This window comes from Andrographis paniculata, unplaced genomic scaffold (assembly GCF_009805555.1).
Source record: "Andrographis paniculata isolate CXL003 unplaced genomic scaffold, ASM980555v1 Contig79END, whole genome shotgun sequence".
NCBI classification, from domain to species: domain Eukaryota; kingdom Viridiplantae; phylum Streptophyta; class Magnoliopsida; order Lamiales; family Acanthaceae; genus Andrographis; species Andrographis paniculata.
The window spans coordinates 2,168,557-2,185,772 of record NW_026137616.1 but is presented as its reverse complement, the minus strand read 5'-3'; the positions used below and the strand labels follow the sequence as shown (position 1 = coordinate 2,185,772).

Genomic DNA, 17,216 nt, shown 5'->3' with positions numbered 1-17,216 from the left:
TTTTTCACTAGATTTAAAAATTAATAGTAATATTTTTGTAATATATTTAAAATTATAAAAACATTATTTATGATGATTGGTAAAAATACATTTTTTTTTTCATCACGAAACACTATCAAATATTATTTGAATAGGTAAATAGTTGGAATATATTTTAATGTAAGAATTATTTATTATAAATAAAAATACATTAATAAAAACAATAGATGTGTTTTCATACTATTACTTAATAAAATATAATAAATGGTAAAAAATCTTGAATTAAGCATAATAAGTTGTGTATATTTTAAAATCTTCTAAAATATAAATTATTGTAACTAAAATACATAACATTTTACCGAATTAATAATACCACCAACAAAAAATAAAACTCTAATTAAATAGTAGTGACAAATTATTACTCCTGCTAAATTTTCTTCGAACTTCCTATACGTAAAAGTGAAACCACTCATTTCTTGGTAAGTGGTCCGCGGACCAGATTCCTTCTGGACGATCTCGCCCGTTGAAGACGCGATTCAACAAAATAAACGGCTACGATCATCCAATATTATTTCAATTGATCATGCCTCGCACCACACATTTTTCAAAATGTGTAGTCCGTGGACCAGATTTATCTGTGGAGATCTGGAGCGTCCATTTCTTGGCCCCATAAATTTGACGGCTCAGATAAGCCAATAAGGTCGGGACCAGATAGCCTGCGCCCATATGGTAGAATTCCACCGACATCCGCCCCTATCTTTTCCCTAATTGCCGCAGAGACGAGAAAAAAACCTACCCTCGATTCGACTTCGGCGATAAGGGTTTCCATCTTCATCGAGTGTCAACGCCGCCCGGTCGCGGGCCCAGTCGTCGATCGGGACGCCACCAAAATCGTCGCCGCGGTATGAGTCGTTGCGATCTTGGATCCCGATTTTGCAGAATGTGACGTGGCTATTCGGTCCGTCAGTCTTTGAGTTTGTCTGCTGTGTTAATCGGGTAACTTTTCGAGGCTCGTCTGTTTCTTTAAGATAAAATTAGAATTGATGTTCATGTGATGTTTGTATTACTGTTTTTACTGTTTTAATTTTGCTTAATTGGGGATTTTTAGTCGATGGAAGGAAATGAATGGGGAGGGTGAAGGGTTTAGGGTTGTGTTTGTGGGAAATTGGTTCCTAGTCTGAAGTTTGATTGATGAATTTAGAGTTTGCGTGCGGAATTAGGGAAATGAATTGAATTTTGTTGTTTTGACATCACAGAAGTTATGGATTCTACATCTGGGAACGGGAGTCGTGAAGACGTTGTTTCTGTGGATATGAATGTTGATCTTGCTCATACGGAGTTGGGCAACGGAGCTGGTGAAGTTGATGCGGGGAAGGTCTCATCTATAATCCGTCAGTTGGAGTCTAGATTGGCAGTAGGCCAAGTGGTGGCTGATATAGAAGAGGCGTATTCGTTGTACAAAACTTATGCATTGGCTAAAGGTTTTAGTGTGAGGAAATCAAAGAATCGGTACTTTGAGAAGACGCAAGAAGTCCGGCTGAAGGTCTTCTTGTGCAACAAAGAAGGGGAGAAGCATAGTAAACCTAAGAAAGGGAACCGTGTGAAGTCAGATTTTAAAACAGGGTGTAAAGCTAGGCTTGAAATTTCGCGAGAGAGGAATAGTGAGTGGAAGGTGAAGCAATTTCACGTTGATCACAACCATGAATTGGCCCTTCCCGATGAGACTCACTTGTTAAAATCAGCTCGCGATATGACAGTGGGTGTTGTTGGAGTCTTGGAGAACATGTTCAGTTTTGGAAAAGGCTCCTCTGATGCATTGAGTTATGTAGAAGAAGAGTGTGGTGAAGAAGATAGTAGGGGTTTAAATGTCAAGGATGCATATAACCTGATAAATGTTATAAAGAGATCAAAGATTGACAGTACGGATTGTAGAGGATTGTTTCAGCATTTCCAGAATAGGGCTAGCCAGAATGATTGTTTCTTTTGGGATGCAGAATTCAATGAACTTGGTTTGATGAAGAATTTTTTTTGGAGGGATAATAGATGTGGTGTTGATTATGACTATTTTGGCGATGTAGTTTCTTTTGATGCCACCTACAGAATCAACAAATATAACTTGATTTGTGCGCCATTTGTTGGGATCAACCATCATGGGCAAAATGTGATGTTTGGGTGTGCCTTTCTGTCGGATGAAACTGTTATGACGTTTGAGTGGTTGTTCAAGACTTTCGCAAGAGCTATGGGAAATAAGCATCCCCAAACAATCTTCACAAATCCCTGCCAAACTATGTCAATGGCCATCGAGAATGCGTTTCCCAATACATGCCATCGATTTTGCCAATGGCATATAAAAAAGGACGCACCCTCCCATCTTGGAAGCCTTAACAACAATGCAAAGTTTAAAAGTTTGTTCAAGAAATGCTTGGATGGTTGTGAATCAGAAGCAGATTTCGAGGCAACTTGGAACGAAATGATCAGCAATCATGGTTGCCATAACAACAAGTGGTTGAATGATATGTATGAAGTACGCCAAAAATGGTCCACTGCTTACTATGGCAATGAGTTCAATGCTGGGCTTAAGTCTACCTGTCGTAGCGAAAGTGGAAATCATGTCTTGAAAGAGATTAGTGATAAGGCCACTTCTTTGTACAACTTTGTGATTGCTTTCGAGGAACTTGTGGCACGTTGGCGTGCAAAAGAGAAAAATGAGGATTTCAATTGCAAACAAGGGAAGCTCACGCGTGTTGTAAAGCATAGCCCATTGCTGAACCATGCTGGGAATGTTTACACGAATGCATTTTACAAGAAATTTGAACAAGAGCTAATGAATGGCACGATGGCCAACTCAAGGGTGAGTAAATTTTCATGTGGCGGCACGTCATATATGTATGAAGTGATTTCTCATGAAACCGAACAAGTTAGAAGTTTGGTTTTTGATACAGCTACCATGGATGTGAAATGCAGTTGCAAAAAATTTGAGGCTACCGGCATCCTTTGTTCGCATGCTTTGTTAGTGTTCACAACTGAAAATGTGCATAAAATTCCCGAGAGATATATTGTTAGTCGGTGGACCACGAATGTGAAGAATAAGATAGAGCACAGCGATCCGCGGACTGGAAATGATTCCGAGGTGGTTTATTCCAATCAGATCATGAGATTCACTCATGATTTAATCATGAGAAGTAAGTCGCATTTGGAGACGAGGGAAATTCTGGCAAGATGCTTAGAGGATGCAGCTTCCAAAATAGACAGCTTTTTTGTTAGACTGAACTCAGAAACTAATTCATCTAGACACACAGGAATGAATAATGCAGTAAGCATCATGGAAGCTATCGGAATAAATAGCGACACAGGTGGTGTCGATGCTCCCGTTGAGTCAAGAAGGGTTTCAAATGCAGCGCTGAGCCTGTGTGAGATAAGTAACAAAAGAAAGCCTCCACAGACCGGCGAATCTTCGGGTAAGAAGATTTTTTTAGTTTTAAATTTAAGTTATGATTTGTTTTTTTGGCCTGCATCTTTTTATTAAATTGTGCAGTTTACAATGCAGGGAAATTGAAAAAGAATCCTCGAGATAAATTTCAACCTTGCCCGCCGCAAATGTCAAATCCCGGTCTTTCACAGTCAGTTATGCCCAGAGCTTGTGAACAACCTACCTATCCAACGCAGGCAACGCCGATAATGCTTCATTCGATTCATACAGAAATCAATGCCCCGTCACAAATGTTTTATGCATTGCCCACCGGGAATAATGGCATGCATGCCCAGGTATTGCAATTCCGACTATCTATATCTTATATGTAATTGAGAAAATAAGCTACTTGATTTCATTTTTATTTTGATTATGCAATTGCAATATTGCATTTGCTTTTTGTACTTAATCAGTTAATTGGGCTGTCGATGATTATTCTGAAACACACTAAGTTAGTACAGAAAAATTAATTTACTCAAGTTTTAGTTTCTCATCATGTTGGTAATTTTTAGGGGGCGACGAGGGATTCTTGAACACCTGGGAGTTTGCTGTACGCCATTTCAATATAAGCCGTTCAATGAAATGCTCATTTCTTTTCAAGTGAAGAGCATATTTGAATACTTTTAGGCTGTCTGTCCTCAGTCACTTTGGAAAGGACTCGCTGTAAATTTTATGATTGTCAAGAGTAAGATTGTCGATCAATACTGGTAGCCCTTTTATGCTCTTTTTTTTTTTTTGGTTGGCAATTCAAGACTCCTTTGCCATTTGAATTTGTGTAGCTCTCAACTTGCCATGCCTTCACCTGTCGTTGTGTTGTCCGTGTACTGTGCTGTGTTATTAAAATGAACTCAGAACTACTTCCTACATGCTCGAAACCCCTGCTGGTCTTGTTATTTACATTTGCCTGTGCTGTGTTTTTCGCTGGTTGGGTATGTATGAATTTATACAAGTCGATGATATTTCAGCATCGATCATCTTCTCTTATGTGCTGCCGGTTCTTACTATTTACTTGCGAATTTCTACTGTCCGTGTTCTTGGCATATTGCTTATTAGTTCCGATTTGGGCTCTGATCTCTTCGTAGCAGCACCGGGGTTAGCAGCGCGCCGGCGAAAATGGTGAGGGATTATTTAACAGGCAGAGTTTCTAAGACATAACAGGTGAAAGGTACTTTCAGTCATAGTTTTAGCTGTGTTTCTTGAAACTTTTTTCTTCAAATGTGACTTATAAAATTTGTAATGTTTTTAATTAGCTTTTGTATTGTTTATGTGATCATAATTTTATATCAAGTATATGTATCTCCTAGTTTTATGCATTTTTATAGGAATAAATTATTATTTTTTTAATTATAGTAAAAGTAAATATATTTAATTACTGGAATATTCCTAATTTTTAGGAAAAAAAAATTATTTGATTTGTACTTCTAAAACAAAATTATCAAAATTATTTTATAAAGATAAAAAAAATGATTAACTATCTAGATAAACTAGTTTAATAAATTTGTACAAGTCTATAAATATAGTAATTGCAAGTGAATAATATCTATAATATTTATAACATGAAACTTTAATTTGAAAAGAATATATGTATTTCAATTCATAAAAATAAATATATTTTATTAATCGAGGGAGCTCGTAAAATTGCAAGATAAAGTTAAATATAGTATCTTGAGTTTTTTATTTTTTTCTCTTTTGTATTATACAAATTAGAGATTTTCTTTAAAATAATTTTTTTTTTAATATTACATTCGATATTTATTTTCTATTAAAAATATTATATAGTTAAATTTATTTTTATTTTTAAATATTCCATCTAATACCTATTTAACGTTTGGTCGGATATCGTCTGATGGATTTGATTAAAAACTAATTTTATTATTAGAATAAAGTAGGGGTAAAAATGATTTTTCACTGGGGTTTAGTATTATTATTTCTCTAACTCTCTTTACAAACTTTAAATCTTAGAAATTTTTAATATAATGTCACGTGTAATAATTAAATCTATCTTTCAAAAGAAAATACTGAGTATTCTAATGATAATTGAATAAAATTATTAATATTTTTTCTAAGATATAATTATGTAAAATTTAGTATTAAGTTAGCTATTAATAAAAAAATAAAATAGCATTTTTAACATTAGTACTAGTATTATTTAATCTCACATACAATTGAAAGATTAATGTATTGTTTACACAAGACATTTTCGTTCATTTGACACTATTTATTTTTAAAAAATATTATATCAAATACATTTTTTTTCTCTCATAGGAGCATCTCCAATCTCAGCGGGTTAGTTTATTTGCCATCGGTTGGAGCGCCAATTTTTGTGTTGCACTGTAGCAACGTAAAAAAAATGGCCGTTGCTTTTATATATATTTTTTTAAAAAAAAAAATTATATTAACTTTAAAATTTATTTTTTATTTTTCTAATTTTTTTTAAAGATTTTTAATTATAAAAATAAAAAGTTGTTTAAAATAATAAGAAAAATTGAATATTTGAAAAATAAAAGTTGGAATAAAATTACTGTAGCAACTGCATATTTTGAATTAAAACCGGATAAATGGAGTTGATAGGTTGGAGATGGCCAAAACATCAAATCAAATATTAATTTTTTACTTTTTTTTCAAATTTTCAAAAACCTCCAAGAACTCTATCTAAACAAACCCTAAGATTGTATTCTTTTGTGTGTTTTACGGTAGGTTTTTACTATCTAAATTATTTTTTTTCCTTCTAAAAGATCACATTAAACAATTACTTTTCGTTTTTTATATTATACTGCAAATTTATTTTACATTCAAAATATCACATCGATCTCTATTTATATCATATCAAACAACGGTTCAAATTCAACTTTTTATTATTAAAAAATTCAAACCCAAAAACTAAAACACACCCTAATAATTATTTTAATTTTTAAATTTTATAATTTTTTTAATTTCAATTAAACTATTTAATTATTTTAATTTTAATCCATAATATTTTTTCTATACTTAAATATTTTTATTAATATAATTTTTTAATTACGCATTAATTATATTTTATTTAAATTTATGTATCTACATACATACTCATATTAACTAGGATGGGGAGTACTATTTAAAGAAGGACGTATATATGTACTATTTTATATATTACTATTATTTAATTTATGTATATAATAAAATTAAATTAAAAGTATTTCATTAATTCATAATAAATCTAAACTTTTAACTACACCTCCAAACTTACATCCAAACAAATATACATGCATTTTTGCATTTTTATTTTTAAAAAATTTCAAAATAATTTGTTTTTATTATAGTTAATATTAATTTGAAATATAGTATCGATTTTAATTTTTATTTAAATAAAATTTTAATATATTATTTTGTAAAAAAAATAAATATATTTTTTTATTAAAAAACTTAAAATTTGAATGTTATTAATTTTAATTTAAAATTGTAACCAAATACACCTTCAATTGCATATATGTTGAGGTAAATAATATGTTATACCCAATAATATAAATATAACATCTTATTGTGCATTTAATAGGATATACTTAAGTAAAATTGGTTATAACTCCTACGTGGTTTTGAAGTTCAGCGTAAAATCTCTCTATATTTTAAAAATTGCATAATACCCCTTTATATTTTAAAAAACGTTGCATGAAACCCCACCACCATGAAACTTTCCTCGTGTGATAAAAAGATGATTTATTATCTATATATTTTGCATGGTATGGGGGTTTTATGCAATATTTTTTAAAGTATAAATGAGTCTTATGCAATTTTTTAAAGTAAAATGGAGATTTATGTTGAGTTTCGAAACCACAAGGAAGTTATGGGCAATTTTGTCATGTACTTATATAATAATTATGAATTGATTAAATTATAAATATTATATACTTCAATTATACAAAAAAAAAAAAAATACTATTATATACTTTAAACATACAAAATTATACAATAAATAATATTAATTTCAATTTAACTTCACTTATTGATATTCCCATCTCTAAGATAGATTTTAGTCACTCTATAGTAGGTAGTCAAATAAATCTACATGCTCAATCTAAATAAATAAAAGTAGCTTAATAGAAATTATACAATAAATAATATTTCCTCTGTCACATTAAAATGTTGTTATTTTATATTTTCGTCTGTCCCAAAACAAATTTATCATTTTTTAATTTAGTAATTGTACTATCTACCTAATATAATAAATACCCTTCTAACTTACTTTATATTACACAAATATCATTACTTTTATATTACACAATACTAATAAGGATATTTTTGTTTTTTTCACTACAATCCATTATAATACTAATATTCAAAAATTTATGTGCAAAAAATAAACGACAACCTTGCACAAGGATAGAGGGAGTATTATTTTCTCTCTTAATTTCTTTTATTAGCTACTGTCATTCAATAAAAATATATCAATTTTTATATGAAATGAATTTTAATAAAAAATAAAAATATACAATATAAAATGTGCTTTTTATATTTAATTTTTTAGTTTTAATTTTGTGTTTAAATAATAATTAATATATAATATTTTGTAAGAATATTTTGTAATAATATTTTGTGTTCCTTTAGAAAATATAAGTTAAAAGAGAAATGAAAATTAAAATAAATATATAAATAATTTTTTTTTTTGTGTTATTGAAAGTGAGAATTGAGAATTAATAGTAATAAATTACTTTTCATTTTTATTTTTAATTTTCTCATATATATTTTATAAAAAAAAAAAAAAACTTGATATTATGAGACTAAAAAACAAAAATATTATTCCCACAATCTGACCTTTAAGCGTCATATTTATCTTTTGCGTCATTATATTTAACATTAAAAATATTTTTATATTTATATAATTCTTTCATTAGTATTATAAGACACTAATTGGAATATTTTTGTATTTTTTTAATTTGTATTACATTTTGATATAATAATTAATATTAAAAATCAATCCACAAAAAATAAATGAGACATTCACAGTTAGACGAATATAGTACTCCCTCCGTCCCACATACCATGTCCACGTTGCTGTTTATGTCCGTCCCACATACTATGTCATTTTCCTTTTTTGAAAAATGATTATACACTTTAACCTCATTTTAAACTTTTTAATTTATTTTTTTAATTTTAATTAAACTAATTAGTTATATTAATCTTAATTTATAATTATTTATATTATAGGATAATTATTTTCACTAATATATTCTTGATTATCTACTAATTACACCCCTCCTAAAATATCGTGTTTACAGTGTATATTATTTTGAATTTTTGATATGTTAAAAAATTATACAAATATCATATTGAAAAATTTATACCGATAATTCAGCATATCAAATGACTTGTACCATCGATTTATATATCGTTCAATAAAAACAAATATTGAAATTAAAATATTTTTCCTATTAAAAAATAGAAACACAAAATTCAAGAATTCGTATGTATAGTAGCAAAAGTTGTGTTCATCCCACCACAATTTGACGCGATTTCTATTTGTGTCATTCCATAACAATTGATATATTTTTAATTTGGATAAAAATTATTAAATTAAAACATATTTAATAAATATAAATCAATATAATTAACTATATAACATATAACATTATAAATAAAAAAAATCTTTTAAATTAAATATTTGATTTTTTGTAGTAAATATTTTTACATTTTAATTTTTATAAAAAATATTTTTTATTATTATTTATTAGTAGTACTCCCTCTGTCCCGGATAATTTGACCACGTTACTATATACACGAGAATTTATGAGAGGTATAATTAGTAAATAATTAAAAATGTATTAGTGAAAATAATTATCGTATAATAAAAATATTATATATTAAGATTAAGATAATTGATTAGTATAATTAAAATTAAAAAAATTAAAAATTAAAATTTTAAAAATAAAATTAAAGTGTATAATTATTTTTTAAAAAAAAAGTGAAAAAATAAATGGTAGTGACGGAAATGGAAAGATGGATATGAGAAGTGGGACGAAAGGAGTATTATTTTTTAAATAGCAATTAAAAAATGGTGCAAATTCAAGGACAAACACACCCGAGGGGCAATTAGCAGTGTAATTACAGGAAATGACAAAAAGCTGTCTTTTTTATTATAAGTATAACAAAACGGCGAAGAAAGACATTAACCTCGCTCGGCTCGATACTCCATTCCATTCATCTCAAAGGGTTTTCACTTCCCTTCCAATTTCAATTTCTAGGGCACTCAGCTCCATCTTCCCCACCTCCAACACTCGCTGGAATTCCGTCAGAATCTTCGCCATACCATGCCTCATCACGATTCCGGCGCCCGATCTTGCAGAATGTAGCCACCTCTTCGTTTCCCTACTTTCGCTTTAGGTCACTGCTTTCGGCAGGTAATTCATCGTTGCAATCCAGTCCTTTTTAGGTTTTTTCTTTGTTGGGATGAATGCTTCATACAGCCTTTTTATCGCTATTGTTTTCCAGTGAATTTCCTTTCATGTCTAGGGTTGAAATGATAGAACATAAGTAAGCTGGTCGGGGAAGGGTTGTTATGGGTTACAGTTTTGGGGATCGTGGACTGTAGTTTGAACTTAAAATTGTAGATAATTGGGATGTGCGTATAAGATCATGACGATTGATTCGTATGTTGTTTCTGTTTTGGAAATGCAGAAAAGAATGGATTCTACATCTGGGAGTGGCAGTAGGGATGAGGCCATTTCTGTTGATATGAATGTTGATCTTGCTACAACGGAATCAGCTAGTGGAGGTGGAGAGGTTGATGCAGGGAAGGTGGCTTCGATAATCAGGCAATTGGAAGCTAGACTGGCAGTAGGTCAAGTAGTGGCCGATATCGATGAGGCGTATTCGTTGTACACAACGTATGCATTGGCTAAAGGCTTTAGTGTCAGGAAGTCGAAAAATCGGTACTTTGAGAAGACTCAAGAAGTCCGGTTGAAGATGTTTCTATGTAATAAAGAAGGGGAGAAGATTAGTAAACCTAAAAAGGCAAGCCGCGCTAAATTAGAGACGAAAACGGGGTGTAAAGCGAAGCTGGAGATTTCGCGTGAGAGGAATAGTGTGTGGAAGGTTAGGCAGTTCCACACTGAGCACAACCATGAATTGGCGCTTCCTGATGAGGCTCAGTTGTTGAAATCTGCACGTGAGATGACGGTGGGTGTGGTTGGGGTGTTGGAGAAAATGTTCAGTTTTGGAAAAAGCCCATCAGATGCTTTGAATGACGTTGCAGGGGAAGATGATAAGACCTTAAATTTTAAGGATGCTAACAGCCTGATTAATGTTATCAAAAGTGCGAAGATCAATACTGTGGATTGTCGGGAATTGTTCCAATATTTTCAGAGTAGGGTTAGTTCGAATGACGGGTTTTTTTGGGATGGAGAATTTAATGAACTAGGGTTAATGAAAAATATCTTTTGGAGGGACAGCAGATGTGGCATTGATTACGACTGTTTTGGTGACGTTGTTTCCTTTGATGCCACCTATAGAATCGAAAAAGATGATTTGATTTGCGCGCCATTTGTTGGGATCAACCATCACGGACACAACGTAATGTTTGGGTGTGCATTTCTGTCCGACGAAACAGTTCAGACATTTGAATGGTTGTTTGGAACTTTCTTGAGAGCAATGGATAACAAGCACCCACAAACATTGTTTACGAATCCATGCAAGGTAATGATGACTGCCATTCAGAATGTGTTTCCAAATACATGCCATCGATTTTGCCAATGGCATATCATGAAGGATGCAACATGTCAGCTTGAAAGCCTTATTGACAATGCCGAATTTAGAAGCTTGTTTGAGAAATGCATGGATGGCTGTGACTCCGAAGTGGATTTTGACGGGACGTGGAATGGAATGATAAACAACTATGATTGCCGTGACAACAAATGGTTGAATGATATGTACAACCTTCGTCAGAAATGGTCTACATTATACTATGGGGATGAGTTTAATGCTGGATTTAGGACTACCTGTAGAAGCGAACATGGAAATCATGTGTTGGAAGAAATTAGTAATGAGGTCTCATCTTTGTATGAATTTGTGATCACCTTTGAGGAGCTTGTGGGACGGTGGCGCAGAAAGGAAAGGATCGAAGATTTTAATTGCAAACAAGGGAAGCTGACACGTGGCCTGAAACACAGCCCTCTACTGAATCATGCTGCGAGTGTTTACACAAATGCAGTCTACGAGAAATTCGAACTAGAGCTGATGAGTGGTACCATGGCAAATTCAAGAGTTAGTAAAGGTACTTATGGGGCCACATCATGGATGTACGAAGTAATTTCTCATGAGACAGATCAAATTAGGACTTTGGTTTTTGATACAGCTACCTTGGAAATTAAGTGCAGCTGTAAAAAATTTGAGTCAATGGGCATCCTTTGTTTGCATGCACTATTAGTATTGACAACTGAAAATGTGCACAAAATTCCTGAGAGATATATTCTCAGTCGTTGGACAACAAATGTGAAGAGTAGGATAGAAAATGGCGACACAAGGAATGTAAATGATCCCGACATGGCCGATCCCAATCAGTTTCTCAGATTTACTCATGACTTAATCATGAGAAGTAAGCAACACTTGGAGACAAGGGAAATTCTCATCAGATGCTTAGAGGATGCAGCTTCAAAAATAGACAACTTCTTCCTTAGGCTGAACTCAGAAACAAAATCGTCTAAACGGACAGGAATGACTAATGTATCAAACATCATGGAAGCTATAAATAGTGAGACGGGTGGTTTTGATGTTCCTATCGAGCCAAATAGAGTTTCTAATGCAGTGCTAAGCCTTTGTGAGATAAGCAACAAGAAAAAGCTGCAACCAGCTGCTGAATCTTCAAGTAAACAATAAATTTTACTAAAATTTTGGCGCTGAATCACTCACTTCCTGCAATTTTGTTATTCCACACTTTTCTTGTATGCAGGGAAATCGAAGAGGGCTGCTACAGATAAATTTCAGACTTTGCCGCAGCAAATGTCACTTATGAGCCGAGCTTGTGAACCAACTGCATTCCCTTCAGAAACAGCTCAACTGTTGTTTCATCCAATTCACTCGGAAATGAACCCTGCTGCGTCACAAATGTTTTATGCATTGCCTACTGGGAATATTGGCATGCATGCCCAGGTACTGAAATGAGGATTATTGTCTTCAAATGCTAGGCGAATTTGACTACCTCTCCTTTTGTTTCGTGAAAATATGCCTTGTTGTATTTGGTATATTTTTTTTTCCGTAATGGTGATAGATAGTAAAGACTTCGAAACATGTGTTTGTTTGAGGGTTTGAATTTTGGGTTTAGATTTTTTAATAGTAAAATTTTGAATTTGAATAGTCATTGATGTAATATAAATAGGTAATTATGTGATTATTTTTTTATGTAAATTTGATTTTTAGCATAATATAAAAAATAAAAAATAAAAAATAGGAGTTCGATTTTATGTTTTTTTGTGGGAAAAAATTAATTGGACACTGAAAATTCTTGAAAAAATAAAAGTTGTCATTTTAAAACTAACCTAAACAATGACAAAACTAGAGTCTGGAAAAAATGTGTCAATATTATTCGAGTTATATATGGTAAAATATAATTGGCAATAAATATTTTGTTTTAATCACATAACTTGGAGGCCATTAAATTCGATTGAAGAATAGGAGCCTGAGTTGGATGGCTGATGTTATTGTACGCATCAACGTTAATCATTCAGAAAGTTATGGGACTAAACGAGTAAAAATTGGTGCATATTATGAGACTTTTAAAATGCGGTGCTAAGATTAAACTGTGCGACATCATTGTACTAAATAGTAATAGTTCTCTTGATGCAACTAAATGCTCAGTTTCGACAAAGCTATATATAAGTTAATCATCTATTGTGACATGGTTATTTTCTTATCAAGTTATCTTGGCAATCTACAGGGGTCGTCGCGGGATCCTTGAAAAACCATGACTCCTACTTTGTACCTGCTCTTGATTTTGAGGTGTTGAGAGATGCATTTTTTTGGGTCAAGCCGAGGAATGTTTGGATACTTCAAAAAACTACATTCGAGAAACTCACTGTAAATTTTATGCCTTCATGAGCAAGATGTCATTAATTCATACTTGCTGCTTCTAATCTGCTATTGGCCAAATTGTTTCTATTTCAAATATGGGGCTCGACTTATCTGCCTTTACATTATGGCCGTTGCTGGTTGTTCGATCATGGCTCTGTATACAGTGTAATTAAAGTTGTTTTAACCTTGTTCGCCGTGTATTACTGTGTGGTGCTATTGTTGCTAGTCATTAACCGTGAATTGTGTGATCATATGCCCGTGTGCTATTTTTGCTTCCATGTCATGGCTTCTGCTCATATCATTCCTTTTGCTGTCTGGCTTCATAGATGCAAAAATTTTGCGGCAAAGCTGGTTTTAGAAGGTGTAGTTAGAGTTTTGTGTTTCTACCAGTTTCTGCGTGTACATTTCTAGTCTCGTGGGTTCCTAATCAAATCAGAAAAATGTTACTGTTGTCGTAAGTGCTCGTTATGATCGATATTGATTAAGAGTTAGATGTTTTTGAAAGATATAGCTGAATCCAAATTGGTAAAGCCACGGCGGCGCCCCTTGTTCTTCTGTAAACTCTCTTTGCTGGGGTTTATATAGCATTGAAGTTTGTCTGTTGATTTCATTTATATAATTTTATCGCGCAAAACCTCTTGTGTGGTTTGATGTTGAGTTGGGCATTAGTGATATGGTATAGTCCTGCATTATGTTATTTGAGTTGTGACATTAATCCTATGATGCTTTATTATGCCTACAAAGTTTCCATTAATCTGCATTTTTTCCGAATGGTCGAAGATTTTGCCGTGGGTTGAAATCCTTTTGATTTACGGACTCTGAAGAGTAGCGACCGTGAGTTTCTCGTGAAAAAAATACTAAAAAATACTAAGAGACTATTTTATTGACTGACTTGATTTGCAAAGTTTTGCATGCTCCTTCCGTCCAATTTAAATTGAGATCTTTCATTGTTGGTGTACCAAGTAGTGCCATTTAGTGAATTAATAATAGTAATTTATGATAATTTTTATTTATTTATCATGTGAATAATAATGTTGATATTTTTCTAAGTAAAATTTAATATGTATATATATATGAATAAATTATATAATACAATTAAATAAGAAAAATATTTTATTTATTATAATTAACCTAAATTATTTGTTTTAAAGAAAATATAAAAAGTTTTAAATGTAAATAAAAATGTTTGGGTATTGATGAGAAATAAATATATAAAAAGGCATATATGAGATGTTATAAATTTAGTAAGTTGATTGAGAAGAAAATAGATAGAAGTTAAAGGATTTTGTTTGGATTCTAAGTTTAAGATATTATAAATTTAATCAAGTGATTTATATTTATTTTATCCATGTAGAGAAGTTGACTTAAACTAAGATTAAACAAACATATCCAAAAAAATGATAAAATTTTATATCGAATGTGTTTGAATGAATTTGAAGTTTGAATAATAAAAAAATTTAATATGAATGGTCCTTTGACGTGATATAAATAAATATTTTATTTAACATTTTGAATATAAAATTAATATTTAATATAAATTTTTTTTTCTAAATATAAGCATTTAATCTGTTTTTTCTTTAAGGAAAAAATAGTAAAAAAAGAACTTATAAAAAAACTCTAACCAAATATGTTGAGAAAGAAATGATATTTGATACATATATATATATTTTTTTATGTAAAATTTTATTCTAATAAAATATACTTATAAACTTTCTTAAGTTTATCTACTCTAATACGCCATCTATAGCTATCTCTCTCTTCTTCTTCTTCTTCTTTTTTTTTTAATTTTTTTTATTTTTTATTTAATGACGAAGTGTAGTCTGTAGTTATCTCGTGGTCAAGCAAGTGATTGATGATATTGATAGATATGGACACACTGACGATTGATTTCTTATAATATAGGAAACACATGCTATTATTTTATTTTACTTCAAAACTAGGTATTAAATATTTTAAGTAAAATAATAATGTATGTTAATATAATATTTAAATAAAAAACTTAAAATATTAGATAACATAACTTATAAGAAAATAAAAAGTTCTTTAAAAATACTAGCTTTTGTTAATTTCTTATCCTATTTTTATTATTAAATTAATTTTTTTTATAAAAAAATATCAAAATAAATAATTATAAAAATATTTTTATCTTTAAAATATTAAATTAACTTACGGTACATTAAATAGTTATTCAAATTCAAACTTTTTATTATTAAAAAAATTTAAACTCAAAATCGAAATCTCATATAAATTTATTGAAGAGGTACGAGATTTGCTTGAGTTGTTGATTGATTATACTAAGGGTGTGTTTGTTTGGGGGTTTGGATTTTGAGTTGGGATTTGAATAGTAAAAATTTTGAATTTGAATAGTTGTATGATATGATATAAATAGGTGTTGATACGATGTTTTGAATGTAAAATTGTTTTTTTAGTATAATATAAAAAATAAAAAATAAGTTTTTGATTTGATATTTTTGGGGAAAAAAAATTGGATGAATAGTGTAAATCCAATCCAATCACCTGAACAAACACACCCTAAGTGCAGAAGGAAACTAACATGGTGTTGTTTTAAAAAAAAATTAATTAAATTAATAACTTGAAAATAATATTTTCAAGAAATTTATATACTTAGCTAAATTATTGTCTATCGATTTCTTTGTATCAATCCGATTAAATCAACAGCAATATATATATATATATAATAAAGCAGCAATATATATTTGACAACATATAATAATATCATATACAATACATATTTAAATATATAGTATATATTCTAACAGCATATAATATATTTATATAACACAATATATTATTAATTTAAATACAATACAATATTATATTTATATAATACTGTAAATTAAATAAATGAACTTATTATTTTATAACCATGAATAATACAATCTTCCGCTTACCGTGTACATCTTTTTATTTATGGTTGTCTCATTTATTTGTCATTTTTTCTAAAAAACAAATTATATATTTTAATTTCATTTAAAAAATATATAGTTATAATTTTTTCAATGTTAATTAAACTAATTAGTTATTTTAATTTTAATTTAAAATTATTTTTATTAAATGATAATTGTTTTTATTAATACACTCTTAATTATTTGATAATTATACTTTTTTTAAATCTCATTTCTATAGTAAAACGGACACGTAATCGGGACGGATGGAGTAGTATAAAATTATATTTATTTTGTTATTGTTGTTATGTAAATGTTTCTTTCTCTCATAAAAGAAATATACTCATTCCGTCTCATAATTAAATATCCGTTTATTTTTTGCATTGAGTTTTAAAAATATTATTATTATATTGAGATGTAGTAGGAATAAAATAGAAATGACTAAAATAACCTTATTAATATTGTGTGATATAAATGTAATGACATTTGTGTAATATATTATAAGCTGTAAGGTATTTGTAATGTTAGATAGATAGTGCATTTACTAAAAAAAAAAATGAATACTTTGTTATAGGGACGGACTAAAATAAAAAAAAATGAATATTTTTTTATGAGATGGATGGATAGATTATACATTTTCCTCTATTAGAGATTTTTTTTTTTAAATAAAAAATCATATCACTTGTTTTATCATACAAGTAAGCCTAATTAGTTGCTATTTTCTTTCTTTTTAATTTAATTTAATTTAATTTTTTTTTTTATGATGAATAGTTGCTAGTTTTGAATAAATAGTAAAAGAACCTTGTCATACAACTAGACACACATTT

At 30.2% G+C, this 17,216-nt stretch overlaps 2 protein-coding genes across 6 annotated transcripts; both read left to right on the top strand.

The window, feature by feature from the left end:
• Positions 1 to 735: 735 nt before the first annotated feature.
• LOC127240110 (protein FAR1-RELATED SEQUENCE 5-like) lies at positions 736 to 9,819 on the top strand. Of its 5 annotated transcripts, none has more exons than XR_007836299.1 (5): positions 736 to 975; positions 1,236 to 3,437; positions 3,515 to 3,744; positions 4,534 to 4,606; positions 9,664 to 9,819. XR_007836299.1 is itself a non-coding variant. In XM_051258580.1 (4 exons), the coding sequence occupies exons 2-4, from the start codon at positions 1,241 to 1,243 to the stop codon at positions 3,979 to 3,981; spliced, it is 2,448 nt and encodes an 815-aa protein (XP_051114537.1). In that variant the 5' UTR covers positions 737 to 975; positions 1,236 to 1,240; the 3' UTR covers positions 3,982 to 4,432. The 5 variants fall into 5 exon arrangements, 2 of the variants coding, with proteins under 2 accessions (XP_051114537.1, XP_051114538.1); XR_007836297.1 differs by having other exon boundaries at positions 4,531 to 4,606; XR_007836298.1 differs by having other exon boundaries at positions 4,531 to 4,613.
• LOC127240111 (protein FAR1-RELATED SEQUENCE 5-like) lies at positions 9,672 to 13,683 on the top strand. The gene is made up of 4 exons (XM_051258582.1): positions 9,672 to 9,819; positions 10,097 to 12,281; positions 12,366 to 12,565; positions 13,350 to 13,683. Exons 2-4 carry the CDS (start codon positions 10,103 to 10,105, stop codon positions 13,368 to 13,370), a joined length of 2,400 nt encoding a protein of 799 aa, XP_051114539.1. The 5' UTR covers positions 9,672 to 9,819; positions 10,097 to 10,102; the 3' UTR covers positions 13,371 to 13,683.
• Positions 13,684 to 17,216: the final 3,533 nt, after the last annotated feature.

Bases quoted from the DNA above. Each gene is read 5' to 3' on its own strand.
- LOC127240110 (XM_051258580.1), top strand. From the start codon at position 1,241: ATGGATTCTACATCTGGGAACGGGAGTCGTGAAGACGTTGTTTCTGTG. The intron at 3,438-3,514 runs GTAAGAAGATTT...TAAATTGTGCAG, and splicing joins ACAGACCGGCGAATCTTCGG to TTTACAATGCAGGGAAATTG. The intron at 3,745-3,960 runs GTATTGCAATTC...GGTAATTTTTAG, and splicing joins ATAATGGCATGCATGCCCAG to GGGGCGACGAGGGATTCTTG.
- LOC127240111 (XM_051258582.1), top strand. From the start codon at position 10,103: ATGGATTCTACATCTGGGAGTGGCAGTAGGGATGAGGCCATTTCTGTT. The intron at 12,282-12,365 runs GTAAACAATAAA...TCTTGTATGCAG, and splicing joins ACCAGCTGCTGAATCTTCAA to GGAAATCGAAGAGGGCTGCT. The intron at 12,566-13,349 runs GTACTGAAATGA...GGCAATCTACAG, and splicing joins ATATTGGCATGCATGCCCAG to GGGTCGTCGCGGGATCCTTG.